Below are 24,398 nucleotides of genomic sequence, written 5' to 3'. Positions count from 1 at the left end.
GTGTTGACAGATGTGGATTTTTTTAACCATTATTATCCGAGGTTGAAACATAGACCACTAATCAAAAAACCATTGAGGGAGTTCTCACCCATTTCCTTTCTCTGACTGATCGCCAGCCAGATTGTGACTACAAAGATAAAGTTGGTTAAACTGCATCCTGCAACATGCACAAATCAATCAACCTGCAGACAGAAGATGATTTAGTTTTCACTTGTCTGTTTTTTTTATATATTCATGGGAGCCCATCAAAATACATTCATCTTATCAGTTTTATTCATCTAAATTGTTTTTCTTACATTACTATTAGGTGTATTTTTTCAAAATTATTCACATTTGCCACTTGATTTTATGTGCCTCATTGTTTTTATGAATGATTAATTATAAATCCATCCGTATAATTTCTGTCTTTAGTAGGAATACTTCGTTTGCATTCAGTTAGACAACTTTGCATTGTAAAATGCCAACAAGTTAATTTTGAAATGTTTCAATCCTGATTCAGCCGCGTCAAGCACTTTGTTAGTTTGTTTTTAAAAATGCTGAATTAATAAAGTTATTTTTATTGTTATTATTATCATCATCATCATCACGCTGCATATATTGTGAATGGGGAAGTTGTACCTGTGTCGCTCTAGTCTGCTTCCAAAAAAACCAAGTCTGACTTTGTGAAGTTTCTCTTCCAGGTGCTTTATTACATTTAGTTACTTCGATCCAGATGTTTGTGTTTTCGATGTGGCCTCAGAAATATTATCGGACCCAAGCTGGTCTCCTTGTGCGGCTCTGCAGGTAGACAAAAAAATCTGAGTTACTTTAATCATATATCAACATCATTCATCTAAACTGCTACACATTTTGAATGCAGCACTACCAGCTGGTCTGTGCTTTGTTCTGCTCCTCGCCGCCCTCTTGTGGTTGGACTTGGCACTGCTGCTGCAGCTCTCACACACACGGTCGTCTCCATCCACTGACCTCCACCTGATGGATACAAATATTTATGATTATCTTTTTATATGCTCCACATTTTTATTTAAAGAATACATTTTTTAAGAAATAAAACAGGAGCGAAGATGAAACAGACCTCCCGCTCGTGACGTAACAGGCCCTTTTCCCTGGATCCTTGTTTGAAATGGGCTCTGCTGCCAGGTAACATGTTATATAGATCTGCAGGAGATGGAGCAACACATGCTGAGGTATTTGTCTTCTCGCCGTGGGTATGATTATATGTATAAAACATGTCTAATCAGTTCTGACTGTGTGTCTGTGGTCCTGGTGGAAGAGGAACGGTTGGAGCTGAATGTGGAGGAGGTGGTCCTCGACCCTGGGCAGGAAACGCGAGCTGGAGCCGTGCAGCTGGGAGTCTGTGAAACATCTGGAAAGAGCGGACACATCCTTATCAGATTTAACTTCTGATCGCAGCATTTATTACATCAGTGATTTGGGTGAATTTCTAATAACAGGAAAGTGGAGGGATTTGAACCGGCAGTGTGGGCCAGGAGGAAGTGGTTTTAATTTGGAAAATGAATCAGAGGGAACCGCCGCAGACATTAAAGATACAGTGACTCACCCCCGGTGGTCTATGAAGGGGTATCTGGGGTAAGAATACGCATCAGGGGTCAGAGTGGCCACACAGCTGTCTGCAAACAGACGAAGAGGAGGATGATGATGGTCTACAGAGGCCTGGATGTTGACCGCGTCGCTCAGGAAGAAAACAGATGACTTTCTCTCGCTGCTCCAGTCACCTGGGGGACGATGAGACACGATAACATTATTATTTGCCAGAGTACATAAGTAAATTCACCTCTTTCAAACCAGATGTAGTCATGGATTGAGCATGTTTTGGCAGGGCTACAAATGAGTAAAGAAGTGTTTCATTACCAGCGGCCACATTTTTGTATAGCTCACAGTTTTAAATTTGGCTTTTTCTTAATCATTTCGACCAAGACCTGAAGTAACAAATAGATACAGGTTGTAAAAACGGTTGCAGACAGTACGTGACCGTCCTCAGGGGTAGTTTTGGCCCCGTTTGTCAGCCATTTCTTATTTTCTGTAACATTTTTCAGTAGAAACCAGTTTTTTGTTTTGTTTTTTAATCGACCGAGGCTGGAACCAGCTCACCTGTCATGAGCCTGAGGTGAAAGTCCAGGTCCAGGTGCGTTGATAGGGTGGAGATCAGGGGAATCCAGGTCGGTTTCAGGGCCCCGCTGCTCACTGTGTACCTCCTGCAAGGTGGAGGGGATTCAAACCAGGCAACATAATCGCTCGAGTAAACATTTCCAACCCAGAGACTAGAGGAAAAATGTTTTAATCAATGTCGAAATTACTCTAAATAAAGTTTAAATTCATAGCAAGACTGTAGACTTCAACAGTTTATTATGTTTCTGTGACCTCCTCTCTATCTTCAGTCAAACTCATCCGGAACTCTGCAGGGAGACTTTAAACCAAAACTGAACCAGGATCAGAATACGACACCAGCCTCTCCTTCGGCTCGCTGTCATCTGTATACACGACCTCAGCCTGTCTTGTCTCCCACCACTTGTTCCAAGATCACAATAAGAAGAGCTCTCTTCAGGGCCGGAACAGGAAGACGAACAATTACAGCCAACACAAACTACTTCAGTGTATATAAATACAACTGATCATTGTTTTTTGAGACTGGAAACGGAAAGGTGGCCTGTTTTTTTTTTTTTGTTTTTTTGTTTTCTCTTCAACTTTCTCGATTTAACTACTTTTATTTTGAAGGTTTTGCACTTATTTCTCACGACACATATTGTTTTATACTGGGGATGTGATTCTAAAATTCTGGGCCACTTATGATAGCAGTACCAATGTTTTTGTATTGTTGTTCATTATGTTTTTGTTCCTTGTTGCCTAGGAAACAAAACAAAAAAAATGAATGAATCATGTTTTCTCTTCAGCTGTGCCAAACATTTGTGTGTGCTGCTCAATTTGTCTCTATGTTGAATGATTGTCATTAAGAGGGCCTCTTTTTGAAGCCAAGTGTTCTTTTTATCATTGTTGTTCAGTTTCTATTCTCTATTTGTGCACTAAAAGAAGAAATCTGTGAGGCCGATGGCAGTTATCAAGCCGAATAGCAGCTGATATATCGGTGCATCCCTATTGTTTACAGCATAAACTGTTCTCCGTCTCTTATCTCAGCCTTTCCCTGTCAACCAGTTTGTACCAGCAGCACACATAAAGCTCTAGTTTTCTGTGTGTAAATGCACCTTCCATATTCACACTGGACTGGAACAGCAGCTCCCTTTTCTCTCAGCGTGTCTCCTGCTGATGTTGGAGGAGGTGCGTACAGCAGCAGGTTGTTGAACAGCACAGAGTTCTGGGTGAACTACACACAACAGCATCATCACAGTAAAACCACTAGGTGGCAGCATACAGCCATCATAATCAACAAAACACTCTCACATCCTTTTTTTTTTTAAACAATAAAAACTGAATTTAGATTTTGATAAAGGAGAACCTCACCAACCGTCACTTTGCCCCCACAGTCAGTCAGACGTGCTCTGATGATGTACTCCCTGTTTCCAGACCCTCGGGCCACGCAGTGATGTTCTGCAGCACCGACAGGCCCGAGCCTCAAGTCCTTGGGCTCCACATGCCAACTGGGGTCAAAAAGATAAGCTTTCATCACAACCTCGATGCTGTCCTCGTGACATTTTACCACAAAGGTCTTCACTGTGGGATCCCCGACGTGGGCGTCTGGCCTTTCTGTCCGATCCAAAGAGGTCCTTTCGAGAGCGGCTAACTCAGAGAATGAAAGGAAAAGAGGTTTGGTTTGGTACGAGTAGCATCCAATTGTGTCTAGTTTAGACAGAATATATAGAGAAAGTGTGAAGTAGGCAGAAATGAGAGGCATGGTGGTGGCCCCGCACTGAAAACCTCTGACAACTTCACTGTGGCTGTCAAGAGGTAACACACCTGAGACTAATTATCCCTCATCAGTGACAACTAGAAGGCTTTCACGTTCAGTTACTACGCTTGTTTTATTTCTGATATTGACTAAAAAATTTTACATGCTTTAATGTTCAAAAAACATATTTTTCTCATATTGTTGATTGATGCAGCACCTATATTCACCCTCTGACTTAGCGCTGCCTTTCAGTGCCTGTCTCTTTAAGCCTCCCCTCCTGAAACACCCAGTCTGCTCCGATTGGTCAGCTCACACAGGCCTGAGCCAGCACCCAAATCCCCTTTTTTCTGCATTAACTCTGCCAGTGATTTTGTAACCACAACTGTGCTGTGGCCGTGGCTGAGGGCAATGACTGTATGGTTGTGACATCCCAATGAAGGCTCATTAAAGGGCGTCATTTCTGGTGACGGGCCGCCATTGTGCATTTTAATATTGGAACAGTAAAAACCTGGTAGTTTTACTAAGACATTTTAATGCAGAATTCCTACATACTGTATCTTTAAAGGAGAACTTCGGTTGATTTAAACATGCAGCTTCATTGCTCAAGCTACCCTTGACTTGCCAGTACCGAAGACACGAACAAATTTGGTCCAACCATTACAGAGCTCCGTGAACGGAGACTTAGCATTGACAGCTAACAGCATGGGGTCAGAACTTTACACTGTGTTTTAAGCGTCTTAACATGCTCCACATCTCACACCAAAAGTTATGCAACATCAGCAGACACCTTACAACACAGCAGTGTAGCGTGTATGACTCAAACTGAATAAAAAAGTAGTTAAAACAGTGTGTTTGTGCAAGGTGCTACTTACCTGTTTGTTGACATCTGTGTGTTCCGGTAGCTAGACCAAACTAGCATATCCATCGAGTGTGCACTTAACAGGCTTAACAGGCTATTGTAAGGCTCATGGCTCATGACAGGCTGTAACATGGACATGTACATTATGAACAGAAACACGAAAATGCTGGATTACGTTTCCGTCTCCGCCAGTGAGGGAGTAAGTGCACGCTCGACAGATATACTAGTTTGGTCTAGCTACCGGAACACACGGATGTCAAGAAACAGGTAAGAAGCTGCTTGCACAAACACACTGTTTTAACTACTTTTTTATTCAGTTTGAGTCATACACGCTACACTGCTGTGTGCTAAGGTGTCTGCTGATGTTGCATAACTTTTGGTGTGAGATGTGGAGCATGTTAAGACGCTTAAAACCTAGTCTAAAGTTCTGACCCCATGCTGTTAGCTGTCAATGCCAAGTCTCCGTTCACGGAGCTCTGTAATGGCTGGACCAAATGTGTTCGCGTCTTCGGTACTGGCAAGTCAAGGGTAGCTTGAGCAATGAAGCTGCATGTTTAAATTGACCGAAGTTCTCCTTTAAGTGAAAACAAAATTAAGAGAACTTCAATTTCTGTTTTTGCACACAATAAATAAATTCAAGCATTTTCAAAAACTTTCAAGGCTTTGACTTTCTCTGTAACAAAATGAAAAAAAGAACATTGAAAGTGTTATAAAAAGTATTTTATTAACACAATGAAAAACCTGTACATATTGCATTTAGAGACTTGCAAACTGGGGTAAAAAAAAAAAAATACAGATATGTACCATATAACCTTGGCATAGAAAGAGGTGTAACAGCACTAATATAATACTGGAAAATATTAACACAAGTATTCATTTAAAGGCTTCAAAACCTTCATCCATGCAGCTGAGTGTTTAAAAAGGTGCAGCAGTATGTGAAGTAAAATGCTGACACCATTCATATAAAAATACCAGGAGGAATTTAGTGTTTAAGTCTATAAAGTCTCAACTCCCATCAGAAACTCTAATAAAGGTTTTAACCACCTATGGCAGCAGAGAAAGTGTTGGCTGACCGTAGGACACGATACATTCATTCCTTGCCCACCAAAAGCTGAAAAACTGAGGTTATTTAATTGTCTTCTGCATTTCCCTTCTTGTCTTCATAGCTCCCCGCCGTCGTGCCTTTTATCCTCCTTCTCCTCGCGCGCTCCCTCCTTTTCTGTGCTTTCACTCTCTGCCTTCTCGGCCCCTCCTTTGGCTCCCATGTCTCCTTTCCACACCTCCTCCATACATTCTGAGAGAGGGAGAAAAAAAACGCACATCAGAGAGAGGGTTTCAGCTATGCGGTTTGATTTCTGCAGTAGCAAGAGTGAGTTCACGTTTATGAACTTTTTGATAAAACACTTTCATCCAGTAAAAGCCTTTTTATATTTATATGATCATTTTGGCTTTTTATACGAAACTGTGGGGTTTTGTTCTCATTCAGTTTCTTTTTTTTTTTATTTCTTTTATCCATGTGCAGCTCATTTTAACTTGTGATTGGAGAGGTGCTCTTTCAGAAAGCTGCTCAACACATACAGTTTATGAGAATGACACGGATGATGAATCTTCAAGGCTTATAAATGTTTGCAGGTCTCACTGGACATTAGAATCCAAACTTCTTTATTAAAAATTCAAGAATGCGCCACTAGAATGACAGATGAGACTTTAGCTAAATGTGTTCCCGAGCTGAAGCGAGTTAAGACCATTCAAAGCAACGTTAGACCACAAGTGTACCTTGCTCCGATGGCTTGAGAACGTGGTTCTGACAGAGGAAGTTCTCCAGCCTCTTGTCCTGATGATGGAAGTACCAGTCCTCCACAACATCCTCATACTGCTCCAGCATCGTCTCACACTGAACAACACACACACATATTCATGTGGTCAAAATTAATTCCATTACCATGTACATCTATATTGTTAGGCGGTGTTAAATAAGGTGTTTTTATTGTTTCTAATACAGCTTGTTGACACATAGCATACGTCGGGGTTCAACTCACTTATAACTTATGTTTAAGTATTTATTTTGCCGATGTTGAGGTTTATAAAGTTGTCTGTGCACCCACTCCAAGACAACATCTACAGGAAGACATCTGAATTTAAACTTTTGAAATAAACCACTGTAAATTGTAATTGTAGCAGGCACACATGCACACATGCACAGGCACACCACACTTACCTGTTTTTTCATGTCAGACACCTCCACAGAAGGTTCGTCCCACAGCTCATACGGCATACCCAGGTCCACTTTAACTCCCTTGTGAACCAGGTTCTTCAGGGTCATCATGGTCTGACTTGCACCCTGCAACACGCACAAAGCTGCCAGCTGTTAGTCTGCCGCACAGATTAGTTCTAACAGCAATTAAATCTACGAGAATCGAATGGAAGAACTTTAAAAAGCACAGATTAACTCCACCTTAGCATATCGGAGGCTGCCAGGCCTCTCCGCGTGGACACTATACTGCAGGATGCGTTCACATATGTTGTCTACCGCCTCAGTCAGCCGAGTTTCCCTGTGAGCAGAAAACAGGTATATGAAAGTAAATACACTTATCCTCCTTATCCATAATCTAATGACATTTCCTTGTAATTTTTTTAAATATAAATATCTGTATTTTATTTAAATAAACATTTTATTTAATGAATCTATCAAATTTGTATTCAAATTGAAGACTTTTTATACAACTATGTTTTATTTTGCATCTTAATACCTATTTATCCATCAGATTATTTCCCTCATTGGAAAGTTTCATAATTGTATTGCCTTTCTTTGAAAGTACAGATATCTTTGTTGTTGTTTTAGCCTTTTTATTAAAAAAAAAGAGGCACTACGTAGTTTTGGAGAATAAATACAAACTCAGATTACAATATTGGTGAGGTAATAATACAAACTCAGAAATATAGATTTTTTTCCATAACTGAATTAACAAACTGTTCTCAGAGGAAAATAAGGTCCCCAGAAGACTGCTTGACTCTAGAAGCGTGGCAGGGCCCGCCACATATGAACCAAGTAAAACAGCATGGGTGTTGTGTTGTCCTTTGGTCAGTTTGTTTAATCAGTCATGAAAAGGAAGAGTGTTTGTTTATTTAGTTTGTTTAGACAAAAATGTAGTCACCGAGGATTTCTCTCTTCTGTTATAAAACTACATAGTTCACCTTTAACTGAGTCGATGCCTTCAGAGGAGTTATACTGTTGTAGGCTTTCAAGCTTTTTAAGAATACAGAGCATGATTTATTATAGATTCACATGAATCTCAGTGTATTACGTGGTATCTTCTCTTCATATGAAATGGCATTCTCCTCAGGGAACTTACGATGTGTTGTATTTGATCTTTCGTCTCCTCTTGCCTGTGTCCAGCACCTCTCCCAACTCCAGGACTTCCTTGGAGCGACCAGTTTTCTCCAGAGCATCCTGCAGCTCTATTGTCAGAAACTTACACACTGACAAACAGGAGACAAAGAGGAAGAAAAACTTATATGTACATATATATAACTAAGTTGTATTTCTGTATTCGTCGTTTAGGCAGACACCCGGGGACACGTAAGTATGTTAAACACATGTCACAGTGTTGTTATAAAGTCGCATAAATAGCGTCACAACAGCTAGCAAGCAACACTTCTCCGTCCTACCTTCGCATTTGTTCGGCAGTCTGTCGTCTTCGTGTGCTGTGACAAAACTGCAGACACAAAAGAAGATCAGAGTAAAAAGTTTCATTGCAACAGTTTGTTGTAAAAGCTGCGGGCGGAGAAAAAGTTAAACATCACAGCAGCCACATCGGCAACTCCAATGGCAACTTACAACTGCGCATGCGTAGAATGTGTATTCACAGACGTGAGTAGTCGATGGCTGGTAGTTAGATTTCAGGGCCGATTGTCGACAGAGTGCATTAGTGCTTCATAAGAAAAGTTATATATTTTTTAATTAAATATTTCACCTATAACACACTTATTCTTGTTTTAGTTTCATGTTAGGTTTGCTAAACAATTACCTCAACATTTTGGCTACTATTTTTGTGACCTCAGTGAACTGTGAGTATTATCTGTTTGTTGACTAACTTGTTTTTGGCTAATATTACGCAGTAAAATGAGCATTTTCGACACATTTACTGGGTTTAAGGTTAATTAAGAGAGACTATACAGCCATAAGTAAGAATGTCCTACTTACTAGCTAATTGAATGTAATGTTTGCTAGTTAATGATGCGAAATTGCTGCTCAACAAAGTCTAAAACTATGGCTATCTATTACATTATCATGTAACCTCGGGGAAAATTTAACATACAAAAAGTCCATATTTTCAGTTTGTTTGGCAAAATTGAAAATGTGTTTTTTAAAATTATTATTATTACACAAAAGTTCAATAGAGGAAGACACAGTATTTTATTTAAAGTAGGGTCTGAAAAAAATAATCTTTTATTACACTTAAGCAAAACTACTTGAATTTTTGTGACAATCTGAAGGACTCAATGTTCCTTTATGGGTTGATTCTTTAAAAACCCTCCTGAATGAGCTGGAAAATGATGCGTCACAAAGGTGGAAACAGGCTGATTTTGACATTAAAAGGTTACTTTTTAGGGATGCATAATTCACACAGGACAGCAACACTACAAACATATGTACATTTGATAGAATATGATGTATTGTTGTTGTTGTTACACAAGTGTAAAAAGTAGGAAATTAGCACAAACATGCACATCTACAGACGTGAAATGTGACATACAGATGAATGCAGCTGTAATATTAATCCAGAAACATCAAATATATACTGACAGGGAACATTTTACAGCAAAATTACTTTACTTTTCATAGTCGGAGGAAAATGTAATGAAAATACTGCTAATTATATTCAAGAAAGGTTTTAAATTCAGGACTTTTACTTGGAGTGGACTATTTTCACAGTTTTGTTATGGTATTTTTACTTTTTCAATAGATGGGTGTCTAAAACAAACAATAAATGTATCCTGTACCTCATATATCAACAAAACAAAAGAAATAAGAGCTTTGACTGCTGTGATCAGCTTTGACTTCAGGTTGATCACACAGGGATTTGGGGGGGGGGGGGCTGGTAATTAGCTTGATATTCGGCAAGGAGGTGGTTAAAATAGAAGGCGCTTGCCTCTTGGTTTCTCGGGTGTCAGGGGCAACACACCACACAGCAACGGATACTCCAGGAGCCTGCTGCGGACGAGAAGATAGAGAGGAGAGAAGGGGGAAGAGGAGAAGACGGCAAAAAAGATAAGACAGAAAACGAGAAGAGAGGGAGTCATAGGCCATGTTAATATGAGGACAGAAAGGGAAGAGGAAGAAGAAGAAGAGAGAGAAGAAGACAGAGGAGCACAAGCAGGAGTGAGTGACACACACACATGCACACACACACGCACACACCGGCAGAAAACACATTTGTTTATGTTCTCCAGCAGCAGAACAGCTTGCACGCAGAAGGCGTCAGAGGGCAACGTGTCTGAAACTCTAGAATAACTGCAGTAACTGTAGTATTTGACTGGCGTGAGGCTTCCACGGCTATAATTGTGTGTTATGTCACTTAGCGAGGTGACTGTCTGTCTATTGTCTCCGTGGAGGGAGATAAAGTTACACAGGCACCAGGCTCCAGCTGTGACACCCTGCTCCCTGTGTGTCACGGCTCTATGCACATGGACACACACACACACACTCGCGCATCAACCTTGGAGACTGTTACGTATGCACACATATGATACTCAGTCTTAAGAGATGGTGTCAGGGAGCTCGCGGTGCTCACATGAAGCGACGCCTCAATGCTGCAGCATCAGTTTTCCTTTTTTTGCATCTCATCCCCTTCAGTTTGTCTGAAATCATCTCATCTCTTAACCGACAGGTCCGACGAAACAGATCTCTAAGATGAGTTAGGTAGCCGCTGGAGATGAATCACGCGCTACTGACGGATTCAGAGGACAGAAGAAGAAAGAATCAGTCAGCTTTTAAGAGCTGACTCAGGGAGGAGGAAGAGTAAGACGAAAAGAGGTGACGAATGCCGGCTGTTGGTCACAGCTGACACAATCTGATTGTCTCTGGAAGATTTGGATTCCCTGAATGACCAAAGGAGGACATGGTTGTGGATCCACTGCCTGAACTGAAGAAATAGTTTCATCTTGAGACAGCAAGTGGATAAACTCCTAGTCTGACGTTAAGGTAAAAGAATGTACCCGCAGTTGATATTGATTACACTGATAACAAGGTTATAAAACTCACTCAGTCAGTAATGACTAATATTTTATGACGTCCTATGACTAAGGTCACTAATGATGCAGTCTGTAATCACAATAAAAAGTCAAGTGCAGCATTCACATCAGAGAGCGGAAACAGGCTATGACTCAAACTGATGACAGCCCTTTTAATTTTGTACTTAAAAGAAAATTCCAATGTGATCATAGTTGTTATGAACACTACAGTCAGTTTATAATTGTTAACTCACAGTTAAATCAGACATATTTAACAAAGTACCTTAAAGTGGATTAAAGCTTCTTGGATGAGTGTTTTGTGCAACAACGGAAGTTTCTTCTTTTCTTACACAAACTGTGAAACTGCCTGGAAGGACCTTATTAGAGCAGGATACATGTTCAGTTCAGCCTTTATTGTCCTGTGTGGGAACTAGGGCTGGGTATCACCAGGTACCTCGCCATACGATACTATCACGATATTTTGCCCACGATAACAATAATATCACGATACAGCGATTCTGCGATATAGTATCGATATTTTGGCACACCCCTAGTGGGAACCAAGACGAACACGTCAAAACATCATATCACACAGAGTACGGAAAGATAAAATGTCTATTGAAAAATTTTAAACATACACAGTAGCAGTCAAAAGTAGTAGCAATAAACAAGGTTAGACGGGTAAAAATGGTAAATAAAGGTTGCAAATTAAGGGATTTCGAACGCACAGTATGTAATTACTATCTGCCTTCAGGGGTCTTTACCAAAACCGTTTTCAGATCGTTGTGTGTGGAGGGCAGAGTGAGGAGTTTGTGTACTGATGGGAGGAGAGCGCAGATTACTTGATAATTTTTGTGATTAAACAGTAGATTAAATTCCTATGTATTATATCTATAAGTGCACATGTTAAAAATAAATGTTTGAATGTAAAATCCCCCAAAAAATCCAAAAATAAAGACATTTCAGCCAGATTTGTTCAAAACACACACAAAAAAATGCACATTTAAAAGACACATTTTGATTTTGTTAGACTTATCAGTAATTATTATAGTCTGTTGCTTTGATCGCATATCAATATGGAGTCACAGGAGTTTTTGATCAGCATCTGGTTTCTGCATTCATTAAATTATGGATTGAAAACGAGTGTTGATAATTGTCGGTACTGACCTGCGAGGCATTTGAAGACCCAAGCGAGGTTTCATCTCTGCTTTTCCTCTCGGCACAGCGAGGCCCCTGAGTTGACCCTGCCACGGACACACACACAGGCACACTCACACATACACACTTGCACACGCTGCACCTGGCATACTCTCGCCTCACACACACCAGCCGATGCTCACATACACACACGCTGCTGAGCCCAGCAGTTCATGTCACCGATGGCTAAAACGATACTATTACCTTACTGCTGTCCTCACCATGTCCCCTTCAACACACACACACACACACACACACACTGACACTGTAAGGCAACTGAAATGCTACTTTCCATTCACGAAATATTTTGATCAGATGAAGATCCTGTACATGTCAACAGCTTTTGTAAACAAAAACAAAATGTAATTTTTGTCATATTTGCAGGTGTATCAAATTTAGTTGAATTCAGTTTAATCAGATGGTTAAAGCTGTTCTCAGACAACGTTGCACGTTGTAGGTGCAGAATGTCACATCTCACACAGGTAAGTTGAACTTTACCCGAGCAACTCATTTTATTTAAAAGCTAGACATCAAGTCTTACTTCTGTGTTTTGTTGCATGAGTCACTGCTTAACCTCTCTGATACTGATTATTCGGCTCATTAGTCAGCCTTAAAACACATGACGGACCAGATTTTAACAACTTGCTGTACAGTTTGATAAAGTATGCAAACACTGATATTCGGTGTTAACATTTTGGCAATGTGCACTTGAATTATGGATCACGTATTTAGACAAAGGGAGTTGCGTAGCCCGCTGTGTTTACTGTAGTACAACAGTCCTCTTTGTGTCTTACAAAAGTCTCATAGTAGCAGGATTATTGTGTGACCTTTCGCCATGACTATAAAAGATATTTGTATCTGTCAGTGGAGACTCAACATACAATTAACTGAAAGTTCTCAATCAGGGGCTGATGTTTGAGAACCAATCACAGTTTTCTTTTACAAAATCTACCTAGTGAAAACCGCTGTGCCAACATGTATGTAGTGATCAGACAATTTAATTTTCTTTTTTCATTGTGCTATGTCAAAGTTTACATATCTCATCAATCTAAAATGCATAGTTTTATGCTTTTATGTAAAATGGATAGTTTTATGCTTTTATGTATAACACTTTAACTCGTTCAGTTGGAGACTGAGAATAAAGAAAATGACAGCTCGAGTTTAGCCAAAACTCGCTAGCACTTAGCCCGACTTGGTGTTTTGATGTTGCTGTTGGCTAGATTTGGTTTATCAGTGAAGCAAGCAAAGTCATGTAGTGCATAAAATAAGCAAAGTTGAGAAATTGAATTGGTCGGACCAGCATGTTAAACTGCACACAATATCTTTAGTTGTCTCGTTGTTTTTAGCACGAGGTATGCTTCAAGGTTTGACCTGTATCTATTTTTGTGCTGAAGCTATTTATACACATTGTGCCTCAGCATCAGTTCTATCTTTCGACAACATTTTTACTATCACAGGACATTACAGTCATTTGTTGTACACCATGACATTTGAATAGGGAAATAAAGTGACCCTGTAATTAATTACATTAGGCATTAAAGGTGCGATATGTAAAAATTGGCAAACTGACAGTTCAAACTACAAAGAAACAGGGGCAGTGTATGACCTCTGTAACCACTAGCTGCTTCTGATTGTAGCTGGTGTTAGCCCGTTAGCTCAGATAGCTCATTTAGCCATGCAGCTAGCGCTCCTATTAGCTGACACTGACACATATGCTTTTATATATACATATGTCCTCCTCTCCTGAAGGCTCTCCTCTGCAGCCGCGATGCCTGAACGGATAAACAACTTCCAGGGTCAAAGCTTTCACAAGCTGAGGCGGGCCTGCTTGCGTCGAGGCGCGCTCTTCAAGGATCCCCTGTTCCCCCCCGCAGCCCAGTCCCTCTTCTACAAGAGGGAGCTCCCGCCAGGACTGACCTGGAAGAGGCCGAGGGTGAGTGATATTAAACAGATTAATAAAGTCTTGGTCTTACATCTCTGCGTTAGTCACATTTCCCTTAGTTCAGACCAGGTCAGACAGCACACAGGTTAACCCCGGAGTGGCCCGGCTCAACATGTTACATTTCCATCAGATTGGGTTAATTAAAGCACTTTCTATTATAGGAGAGGCGTCATGCAGTGAAAGCTGAGCCCTCGGGGAGCAAGTGGGGCGTGCTGCCGATGGACTGCTCCATTAGTGTGTTTATGTGTGTGTGTGTGTATGTGTGTGTATATACAGTTTGGAAAAAGCAACAACCAATTTAAATAGTCCAGGTGTTTTTAGCACAGTGTTGAGATGGGCGTAGCTGTGTATAAGTATATGTGTTTATCTTGGCTAAAGCAGGAAGCTAAGTGGCTTTTAATAGCAGCAGTGGAATGGGAGGTTAAAGTCAAGGTTAATTTATTTATTGTCGGGTCTCTGTGGCAAAATCTACGGAGATTTACCAGTGCGAGGACTTGTCAGGGAAACACTTCTTTTCATAATTTTTTATTTCATATTTAAGTATTGTTGTTTTAATGTACATATAATACAGAAAACACTTGAAGACAAATAAAACATATGAAGAAAAAAAATACACTTCTACCCAAAATGCTTATATACATTCCATGAATGAAAAAAACTTATATTGCGTGCCCCTCTCTTATTAACAACAGATGGCCCCAATCCTTATTTCTTTCTTTCTTTCCTTAGAATCCAACAGTACGTGATCAGAAACAATCAATAACTGTCATCTTCACATAGATATTACTCTATGAGTTCATACTGTCCCATTTTAATTTTTCTTTAAGAATTATTTCAAATTGAATCATGTTTGAGCAGCATTTCAGGTTATTGTGCAGAGATTCAACAATTTCACTACATATACTGAAATACACATCTCTTTTTAATGTCAGTACCTGTAGTAGTAGTGATCTTAATAGGAACAACCTCTGTAGATTTTCAGGGAGTAGTCTATTCCTGTATGAATGACTAATAATGTATTAAATCAACAAAATCTTCAAATTTTAACACACCTTTCTTCATAAACAGTTTGTTGGTATATTACCTCCACCTGTTTTAACATCTTATTGCGCTTTTCCGTAATGCCCACACCTCTTTTTTAAACTGTCCTTTGCTTTGTTCAGAACAGCAAATGTGCAAAAAAAAGCTGAGAATAAACATTTTATTGTTTTAGAAATGCACAATGAAGAATGAGCATTTTTGAAGAATGAGCATTTTTGTCACAAGAGATTTAAACTTTGAAAGCTGTCAGCTGAGAAAACTATGTCTTTTCTTTCAATTTTCCTGGTAATTTTTTTTTTTTTCAATTTCGAAAATGTCTGTAAAATCTGTGACTATTAAAAGTCAAGGAAACATTACCTCAAAATTACCTAAAAAAATTAAAGGAATAATAGACTAATAATTTCAACAAAGTCAACTTTGAGAAATGTACAGTGTATATGCAAAATTGTTTCAACTTGGAGAGATCGAGCCAAAACCTAAAAGCTTTTCCCCCCAAATTGGGTAACCCATATAAATCTTGGTTTTTGCATTGTTCCCAAAGTTAAATCTAACACACTCTAATGCCAGGAAATATTTAATTTAAACACATGTTCAACCGTCATGCCACTCAAAGAATGGACGGAGGAGATAGTCCGACAATTATTTAGCAAGCACGTGCTATATTTCCAAATATAGCTCAGGTTTTTGTCAGCACTTACCAGCAATACCTAGTAAGTTAAAAAACATTTGACACAGGATTAATCAATTGAGCATAATGTTACTGTGAACTACATGCAGGGAGAAATGTGCACACTGTTCTCCAATTAAAAATGCAGAAATGTCTGTGTATTATAATCAGTAGTGCGTGACGTTCGCGCGGTGTGTGGAACAAACCGCTGGCGCTCCTAATGTGAATCCCTGCTGGCTGTTAATTCGCTGAGTCAGGGCTTGAGAAAAAGCGGGTTGACAGTATTGTGTTCCTAATGCTCCACTCAGGTATTTTAAGCGTTTATCAACAGGGCTGATAGAGTGACATCTGTCGCCTCTCCCTGCTGACACACACACACACACACACACACACACACACACACACACACACAAACTACATCTACTCACTCTGTACTGTCTTGTTCACCACCCACTTCCCAATCTAGGCAGCCTCGTACTTGTTATGAACTTGATATCATCTTGCGGACAGGTTCACATCTTGCCTTGAGTTACACTTAAAGAGGTTGTGACCACTGAGCGTGTGTGTGTGTGTGCGCGTTTGTGTGTCTGTGTGTGTCCAGCAGCACTTCTACTGTTACCCAACCCTGTCCAAACTGAGATCAACAGGGCCACACAGACAGGATCTGTCTCCTCAGCAGTGCTCCGACCCTCTGACTGAATCAGCTCGGCTGTCCTCATAAAACACTGATACTACTAACTGCTGCTATCATAAATCAGAGTTTATATAAGACTTCTGTATAATCTATGTTTTTATATTAAGAATGGATCAAAAGGGGTTAACTGGTAATGATAGGGCTGCAAACTTGTCAGCTTAGTCTGGAGTGAGATTTGGTTTCAGTGAAGTCGAGTAGCTATCACTCATTGCGGGGTTCCCTGTCAATATCCTTTGACAAATTTAAAGTGTTTAAAGATAAAAACAAAAAAAATCAGTCAATAAAAAGTCAAAAGTCAATAATCAGGGTCAATAATGTAAAAGTATGGTTGATGAGCGTACTCGCAAACCTTCAGACGTCATAGCCCAAAATCAGGAGAGCACATTAGACCAGGTAATAGGGAACTTCCCCCCATAAACTGTTATTTCAGTAGGGTTGGCCCGACTGAAGGAGAAAAACACATTGAAGATCCGGCTAGTAGATCCACAACAGAAGATCCAGATCAAATCGGTCTCACTAGATTGCTTTAAGCTGGAAACTGAGCCTAGAAAAAGCGGACTCCCCTCAGCTCCACGTAGCATTTTAGCGTCCTCCAGCTCATTGTTTTGGTATTCTGACCTGCAGCCTGACCACTTTTTCCGGTTCCATGCAGCAGCGGACAGGTTGAGTGTTCTGCAAATAGTTTTTCGAATAAATAATAAATATAGAAACACTTCTGATCAACCATTAAACTTCAGGCTTAAATTAACAACTTCCCGTTAGTCCTGACTGTTTTTTTCTGGTTCATGCCCTTCCCTCCCATTCCGCGTACAGAAATGGGTACAGATAATTCAGTCGGCTCAACTGATTCAAATAATTGTGTACTTGTTCATCCCTATTAAAGACCTGTTGTACGTTGCCTGCCCAGCAACAAAGGGCAGACAGACAAAGTTAGAGACTAGTCTACCAATTATCAGCTAAAGAAACAAGAGATTTCATTCAGAAGTGGGCGGAAGTCACTATGGGACATAATATTAGTCAGAAAATGAACTAATATAGGATTAATGTCTCTTTGTTCTGATCAAACTCCAGGAGATATGTAAGGACCCCCGTCTGTTTGTCGATGGCATCAGCACTCGTGACTTGCACCAAGGCAGTCTGGGTAACTGCTGGATGGTGGCAGCCATCTCCTGCTTAGCATCTGTGCCATCCCTGTGGAAGAAGGTGGGGTATTTTTGTTTCCTCTTCCTTTTTCCTCCTTGACAACCGTCGTCCTGCCTGTATTGCTCTCTTCCGTCCGTCTTTCCCTCCTCCTCCCTTCATCTCCTCATCTCATCTCCTCTCCTCTCCTCCCCCCTAGGTGATCCCTGACCACGCTGAACAGGAGTGGAATCCGAAGCGTCCTGACCTGTACGCTGGAATCTTTCACTTCCGGTTCTGGCGACTTGGCCGATGGATGGATGTTGTTGTGGACGACCGCCTGCCGGTCAGCAGGGATGGAGTGCTGCTCTTCTGCCGCTCAGCTACACCTCGAGAGTTTTGGAGTGCCCTCTTGGAGAAGGCCTACGCCAAGTAAGAGCTCCACGGTCTTATAGGATCCAGGAATTGCATCCACTTCCAAAACAAACACCTGTTGAAAAGTGAAAAGAGGGGCAAAGCCGCTAATCACTCAGTTGATCTATCTGACTTCTCTCGAGGCTGAACGGCTGCTATGAGGCCCTGGAGGGAGGGAACACCACAGAGGCACTGATCGACTTCACTGGTGGGGTGTCGGAGCCCCTCAGCCTGGACCGTGAGGCCCTCAGCCTGCACAGCGACCAGAGGAGGGCATTCTTCCAAACACTGGCCAAGGCACACGAGCGCAAAGCCCTCATCACTTGCTCCATACGGGTACAGCCATGTTTTTCTGAGTATCTCCAATCAAAAGAGACACATGATATGTTCCGAAGAGTTCAGTGTGTTTGTCATTTCTCAGCCAGCAGAGGGGGAGACAGTGGAGTCGGTGATGGATTGCGGTCTGGTGCGAGGACACGCCTACGGGATCACAGCGGTGAGGAAGGTGAGGCCCGGGGAGAAGCTGCTGCAGACAGGCGGGGTGGCCCGACTCTTCATGGTGCGCATGAGGAACCCGTGGGGGACCACAGACTGGACGGGTGCCTGGAGTCAGGGGTGAGGGTGCTCTGAACTCTGCACTGGCTTCATCTGCCACATGTGCGACTGCTGAGTACATCATACATTTTGCGGGAGCTGTGGGAGCAAAGCCTCTGCTGACATTTAACAGTGTCAGTGTGTTCTACAACACTTTATAGTGCCACTGCAACTTTTCTGGACAATTTCTGACATTTTACAATAGTTTTGGAGTTGTTTTACGAGGGGACATCTGTCGATTACATTAAGAAAGGCTGAGAAACTCTGAAAAAGGCCAAAATGGACCTATAAAGGTTTCCAGAAGATCAAACATTACTTGTATATTTCGCATGTCATTTCCAGTGTGTTGAACCTTGCAGCTATACATTCTTTTTTCCTGCTGCCGTTGACATTGTTGCACTCGCACGCCCCCCGCAGGTCGCAGCAGTGGCAGCAGATGAGTCGTGCAGAGAGAGATAAGATGGGCCTCATTGTTCGAGACGTCGGGGAGTTTTGGTAGATAATGTTCTTTTTTCATCCTTTACAATTTGCTTGAACCTGCAATACCTTCTGCAAAGTAGTACACTCGTTCAGCGAAGTGTATTTTTTATTTTTTTATTTATCGTCCTCCATATTGATTAATTTCCATATGAAATAATGAATTTCTTTCTTTCTTTCTTTCTTTCTTTCTTTTGGCAGTCTCTTGCTCCGTATACCTGTTGCTCACGTAAAACATTACATTAAAGTAGCATGGGATTTATTTATTCATTTGTTTATGATTGGGCAATATTGTCAATGTAAAATAATAAAGTAGCAATGATGTTTTTCTTTACTTATTAATTTTTTTTAATTTTTTTTTTACTTATACCTTTTGTCCTCATACAATAAGAACATTTAAGTTGTATGATTTATATCCATATATCTTGTTGGTTATCTCATATTCGTTTATTTACTGAGACATGGATTTCTTTTTTCAGTTTTGGCAGGTTTGGCCCTCCATACTCTGGAGGCATCCACGTCACAAAATGAATTAAAGTAGCAAGATTTTATTTCCATAAATCTTGTTGGTGTCATTCATCTATTTGTTTTTTATTTTAGCAGTTTTGATCCTCCATATATCTAGTATACACATACGCAATAATAAGTTAAAAGCAGCACGATCTATATATTCTGTTGGTGACCTCATGGTTATTTATTTCCTCAGGATGGATTTCGAGGATTTCTGTCACTACTTCACAGATGTGGTGGTGTGCCGGCTGGTGGAGCAGGCCCTGCTGTGGCCGAGCTCTCACTGGCGGGAGGTGCGCCGCTACGGGGAGTGGGCTCCTGCTCCATCCTCTCCGGAAACACCTCCAGCCGCTGTCCTCCACAGCAGCCACGCGCTGAGTTTGGGGAGGAACAACGGGAAAGCTGGAGGGACCAAGCAGCGAGGTAACCGGAAGGAAGCCAGGCTTGGGGAGAGTCCGCAAACAGGAAATAAAGGAAGAAGGTGTGAGCGAGATAAAGCCGTCAAAAAAGCGATGAAGGAGGATGAAGGTGGGGAGGTGGAAGGATGGGAGGCACAGATGGACAAGAGGAGCCGATGTGGAGGATGCATCAACCACAGAGACACTTTCCTGCACAATCCACAGGTAAAACCTTCGGTGGAAACTTTAAGTGTTTTAATGAGTGCAAGAAAGCTAACGTGATTTCTTCTTAGTTCATGTTTGAGCTGAGAGGCAAAGAGGAGGAGGTGCTGATCTATCTGCAGCAGGAGGACAGGAGGATACGGAGGAAAGATGGAGGGGGAGAGAACCTGCCTATAGGCTTCGAGGTGCTGAAGGTGAGAAGTTCATGGGCCGAAATGTTAGCAACACATCTTTTATCAACTTCCAGCAAAAATTAAAACATTTAAAAATAATTTCCTTCCTGCGACTTCGTCCCGGTTCAGGTGGAGGTGAACCGCAGCAGCCGGGTGCAGTGTGTGGTGGAGCAGGCTGCCAGCTCCGTCTACATGGACTCCCGCAGTGTGACGCTGAAGGGGACTCTGGCTCCGGGTCGCTACGTCGTGCTCCCCACCACCTTTCTGCCGGGCGCCACAGGACGTTTCCTCCTACGCTTCTTTTCCCACTCCCACGTCCGACTCAGGTGTGTGACAGTTTGTGCATGTTCTCAAAAATATCATGGTCCAGATTTCACCTACAAGTGAGAAGTAAGAAGTTTTTCCTCTTTTTTTGTACAGGGAACTGAGGGATGATTTGCCGTCCCCCTCTCTGTTCCAGTGTTTTCTACCTCAACCCTCTATTGTGACCACAGTCCACCTACGCAGGGCGTCAGGACTCAGCCCTCCCAAACAGACAGGTGGCTCACAGCACAACACCACATCTCCCTCGTTTTTTAGAGATAGAAGAGGGCAGAACAAGAGAGAAAACACAGCTGGGGACACACACTTGTTGCTTCCTTCGAAATGAACCACAGCTAAACTTCTCTTTTGGATTTTTTTCCAGCCTCTTGATTACTTTGGGTAAATTTCAGATCTACTAACTAGTTACTACCACTAACTAATCTGCAACAAGTAAAGTCATTTATTTAGAAATCTTAATGTAGATATAGAAGTGTTACAATCACAATATTCTTATAAGAGGTAAAAGTAATACTTATATATGATATGGCTGCAACTAATGATTACATTTATTGTTTATTAATCTGTTGTTTGTTTTCTTCATTAATCAATTAGTTGTTTGGTCTATAAAATGTCAAAAAATAGCGATCAAAGCCCAAGATGAAAACTTTATCTGATCTGTTCAGAACACTGACACCACCACCAGTCACTGGTTTAATCTTTAGCCAACAGTATTTCATATGCTGATCCCAGTTTTCCCTGTGTAAATGTTATTCTGAAATGTAAATATAGCCATCAGATGAATGCAGTTGGATAAAAAAGTACATATCACCCTGAAAGTACCTCAAAATGCACTTTAGTCGAGCACTTGAGTACAAGTTACAGCCTGTTTCCTCTGAACACCTTGTTGTGTTGTGTGGCCCACAGCTCCAGATGTTTACGCCATACTGCACTGTGAGAATGACACCATAAGGACGCGGGTATTCAGTGCAGAGGGAAACCCAGAGTTCAACCTCAGAGCCATCTTCTACAGGAGATACCCCGACACACACATCTCTGTAGAGGTTTGACTCATTCCTATCACCTCTATAACGTACATTACATATGTACACTCACGGTATGCTCACACAGTCAGTGTGTGTGTGTTGCTGTGCGCAGGTATGGAGCAGAGGTCTGCTGTGGGACTCGGTGCTCGGCGAGGCTCGACTCCAGACGGCAGAGTCCGAGAGGAGTCGGAGCCACGTGATTGATCTGCGAGGCGGCCGATCCCGTTCAGGATGCCGACGGTGCGTCCACGTCGAGACGTCCTCCAGCATCTGTCTCACAGACTTGTGACACGTCATGCCACGGCAACCGCCGTCCTCTCAGGTGGACGCTGATGAGCAAACAAGTTTGATGAACTAAGAAACAAACTTGTCCTGGACAGTTCCAAAAATTAAAACAACACGGGTGCTGTAGCTACATTCACAAATTTACTAAAACTATGTTGTCTCAGTGCAGTGACAGTTTAGAGTAAAACAAGTTCCTGTTATTTATTTATAAGATGCTCTATCTGCTGGTCAGATATGCAGGTGAGGCGACTTCAGCAGTCTATTAAAAAACCCTGAAACTGCTGCCAAATTAAGTGTTTTGTGTGTCATTATTTATGTGTGTTGTTTGTTTGTTTTTTGCTGTTGTTTAACCAGTAATTGAATTAATATTTTTTAAATTTCATCACTTAACACATTTTTATGATTATTTATATTGTTGATATGCATTTGTTCTGAAAACATTTTAATATTATTCAATAAATAACATTGCTCGACTGTTTTGATTCTCATTATTACAGCTAAATATCACAGTTGTTTAAATTTAGATAATTAAATTAATGCAACCCAACAAGTTACCGTCCCTGTATGTGTCTTCATTTAAAGGTCCCATGTTTTTCATGTTTTACATGTTTTTCATGTTTTCATTTTTTCATGCTTTAAAGATGCACCATGTAAGAATTTGGGTTAATAATGTTAAAAAAAAAAAGATTAATTAAAATGATCAACAGAATGTGACGAACAGTTTTGACATCATGTAAAGATGTCTATGTACTGTGTTACAGGGGTACCTCTTGAAGTTAGCATCCTAACTAGCTAGTCCCTTGCATCACTATACCTCAAGAGGGCATTTTCCGATATTAAACAACCCCAACGATCCTTCGGGGCTCTGAGCTTGAATCAGCTAATACATCCACTTGCTGCATGGTTAAAGCGAAACTCTCGCCAAAAAGCAACCGAGGCTTTATTTGGGATTGAATATGAGTCAAACCTTCGTGTAAAAGCGTAATTACGATGAAAGAGGCACTTTTAAGATTTACCGTAGTTTCGGTTTTGGGCACATTTTGAATGGGAGAGCTAGGGGCATGATACGCTAGCATCGAAACACTAAGAAGGTTGGTGATGCTACGAGCAAAGTTTCATGTTGTGTTGAGCCTTCTTAGTGTTCTAAAAATAGCGATTTTGATGCTAGGGTATCATGCCCCTAGCTCTCCCATTCAAAATTAACGTGCCCAAAACCGAAACTACGGTAAATCTTAAAGTGCCTCTTTCGTCGTAATTACGCTTTTACACTAAGGTTTGACTCTTATTCAATCCCAAATAAAGCCTCGGTTGCTTTTTGGCGAGAGTTTCGCTTTAACTGAGCTTGCTAGCTAACAGCAGCAACAGTTGGCATCAGTTAGCAGTTTTCCCTGGTGATATGCTGCCCCTGTTTGTTTTAATTTGCCAGGTGGCTAATTGTCACATACTGCACCTTTAATGTACAGAGAACACATACCGTTAATTGCTGGAGCATCTCTATTCTCTTTAAGGATCCCCTCCTGCTTTGATTGGTCAACTATGGCAGGTCTGAGCAGGCACCAGCAACTGAGTTTCTGCATAAGCTCTGTCGGTGTTTTTGCAACCTCTGACATGCTCAGGGGCGTGGCTGTATAGTTGTGACATCACAACCTTACAGAAGTCCTGGTGGTGCGCTTGAAGTCACAGTTTCTGAAGGTGGGCTTTATGTATTTCTCCATCCATTGAGTGTTTTGATACTTGCACAGTACGTACACAGCACCTAGACCGGTTTTATGATAAAAAAAGGACATAAATCTCACTTTCTACAATATGGGACCTTTAATTTTAATGACTATAATCTTTAAGTGTTTAGACAAGACTAAAATCATTAGTCAGAAAATTTGCTCTAATTTACCTTGTTGAATTTGGAAACAGACAAAAAAGGTTGTCATATTTTCTACCTTTTTATTTGTATCATGGAGCTACTCAGCTACACATTCACAGAGTTGACTGCAACATAACTGAAGCTGATTCTACTGAGGAAACTACTGTGTCACCATAGTCACTGCCGTATGTGGTCAGTCCACACCTATGTTCAGGTGCAAATTATACAAACACAAGATAAAAAGCCTTTATCTCTTCTCATTTGGCAGCATTTGTTTATCGTGAGGCAGAGCCTGTTTTATTTGAGGGCTGCTTTTGAAAGAGGCCAATCCCATTAACTACCATTACCTGCATCTGAGGTCCGGTTCCCTTTGAGTGAAAAGTTTTTTTGTGTACATATCTATTCTATCTGCATTTGATGCCACTTAATTATGTACATTTTCCCTTTAAACTCCTGTACCAACCCTGTGTGTTTTCGCAATTCTTATTTTTTCTTTTCTTTTC

At 41.1% G+C, this 24,398-nt stretch overlaps 3 protein-coding genes across 6 annotated transcripts; 1 reads left to right on the top strand and 2 right to left on the bottom strand.

The window, feature by feature from the left end:
- Positions 1-663: 663 nt before the first annotated feature.
- Positions 664-3,945, bottom strand: LOC115590192 (zona pellucida sperm-binding protein 3-like). 3 transcript variants are annotated; one of them, XM_030431460.1, is made up of 8 exons: positions 3,478-3,945; positions 3,222-3,279; positions 2,113-2,216; positions 1,562-1,736; positions 1,249-1,366; positions 1,076-1,158; positions 866-972; positions 664-777 (listed from the first exon to the last, which is right to left on the bottom strand). In XM_030431460.1, exons 1-8 carry the CDS (start codon positions 3,866-3,868, stop codon positions 695-697), a joined length of 1,119 nt encoding a protein of 372 aa, XP_030287320.1. In that variant the 5' UTR covers positions 3,869-3,945; the 3' UTR covers positions 664-694. The 3 variants fall into 3 exon arrangements, with proteins under 3 accessions (XP_030287320.1, XP_030287322.1, XP_030287319.1); XM_030431462.1 differs by having other exon boundaries at positions 3,222-3,276; XM_030431459.1 differs by having other exon boundaries at positions 3,222-3,340; positions 3,482-3,943.
- A 1,597-nt stretch (positions 3,946-5,542) lies between these two features.
- cnpy4 (canopy FGF signaling regulator 4) lies at positions 5,543-8,571 on the bottom strand. Its single transcript, XM_030429896.1, has 6 exons — positions 8,391-8,571; positions 8,075-8,201; positions 7,177-7,273; positions 6,940-7,062; positions 6,498-6,615; positions 5,543-6,015 (listed from the first exon to the last, which is right to left on the bottom strand). Exons 1-6 carry the CDS (start codon positions 8,473-8,475, stop codon positions 5,882-5,884), a joined length of 684 nt encoding a protein of 227 aa, XP_030285756.1. The 5' UTR covers positions 8,476-8,571; the 3' UTR covers positions 5,543-5,881.
- A 175-nt stretch (positions 8,572-8,746) lies between these two features.
- On the top strand, positions 8,747-22,447 carry LOC115589177 (calpain-5). 2 transcript variants are annotated; one of them, XM_030429919.1, is made up of 15 exons: positions 8,747-8,789; positions 9,897-10,104; positions 10,613-10,926; positions 13,902-14,085; positions 17,568-17,699; positions 17,836-18,047; positions 18,173-18,365; positions 18,451-18,644; positions 19,041-19,118; positions 19,807-20,233; positions 20,302-20,424; positions 20,533-20,729; positions 20,824-20,942; positions 21,631-21,767; positions 21,862-22,446. In XM_030429919.1, the coding sequence occupies exons 4-15, from the start codon at positions 13,921-13,923 to the stop codon at positions 22,036-22,038; spliced, it is 2,154 nt and encodes a 717-aa protein (XP_030285779.1). In that variant the 5' UTR covers positions 8,747-8,789; positions 9,897-10,104; positions 10,613-10,926; positions 13,902-13,920; the 3' UTR covers positions 22,039-22,446. The 2 variants fall into 2 exon arrangements, with proteins under 2 accessions (XP_030285779.1, XP_030285780.1); XM_030429920.1 differs by lacking the exons at positions 8,747-8,789; positions 9,897-10,104; positions 10,613-10,926 and adding an exon at positions 12,537-12,634 and having other exon boundaries at positions 21,862-22,447.
- Positions 22,448-24,398: the final 1,951 nt, after the last annotated feature.

This window comes from Sparus aurata, chromosome 10 (genome assembly GCF_900880675.1).
Source record: "Sparus aurata chromosome 10, fSpaAur1.1, whole genome shotgun sequence".
In the NCBI taxonomy this organism is placed as follows: Eukaryota; Metazoa; Chordata; class Actinopteri; order Spariformes; family Sparidae; genus Sparus; species Sparus aurata.
Note: the sequence above shows the minus strand (reverse complement) of the source record. Positions and strands in the feature narration are given on the sequence as shown.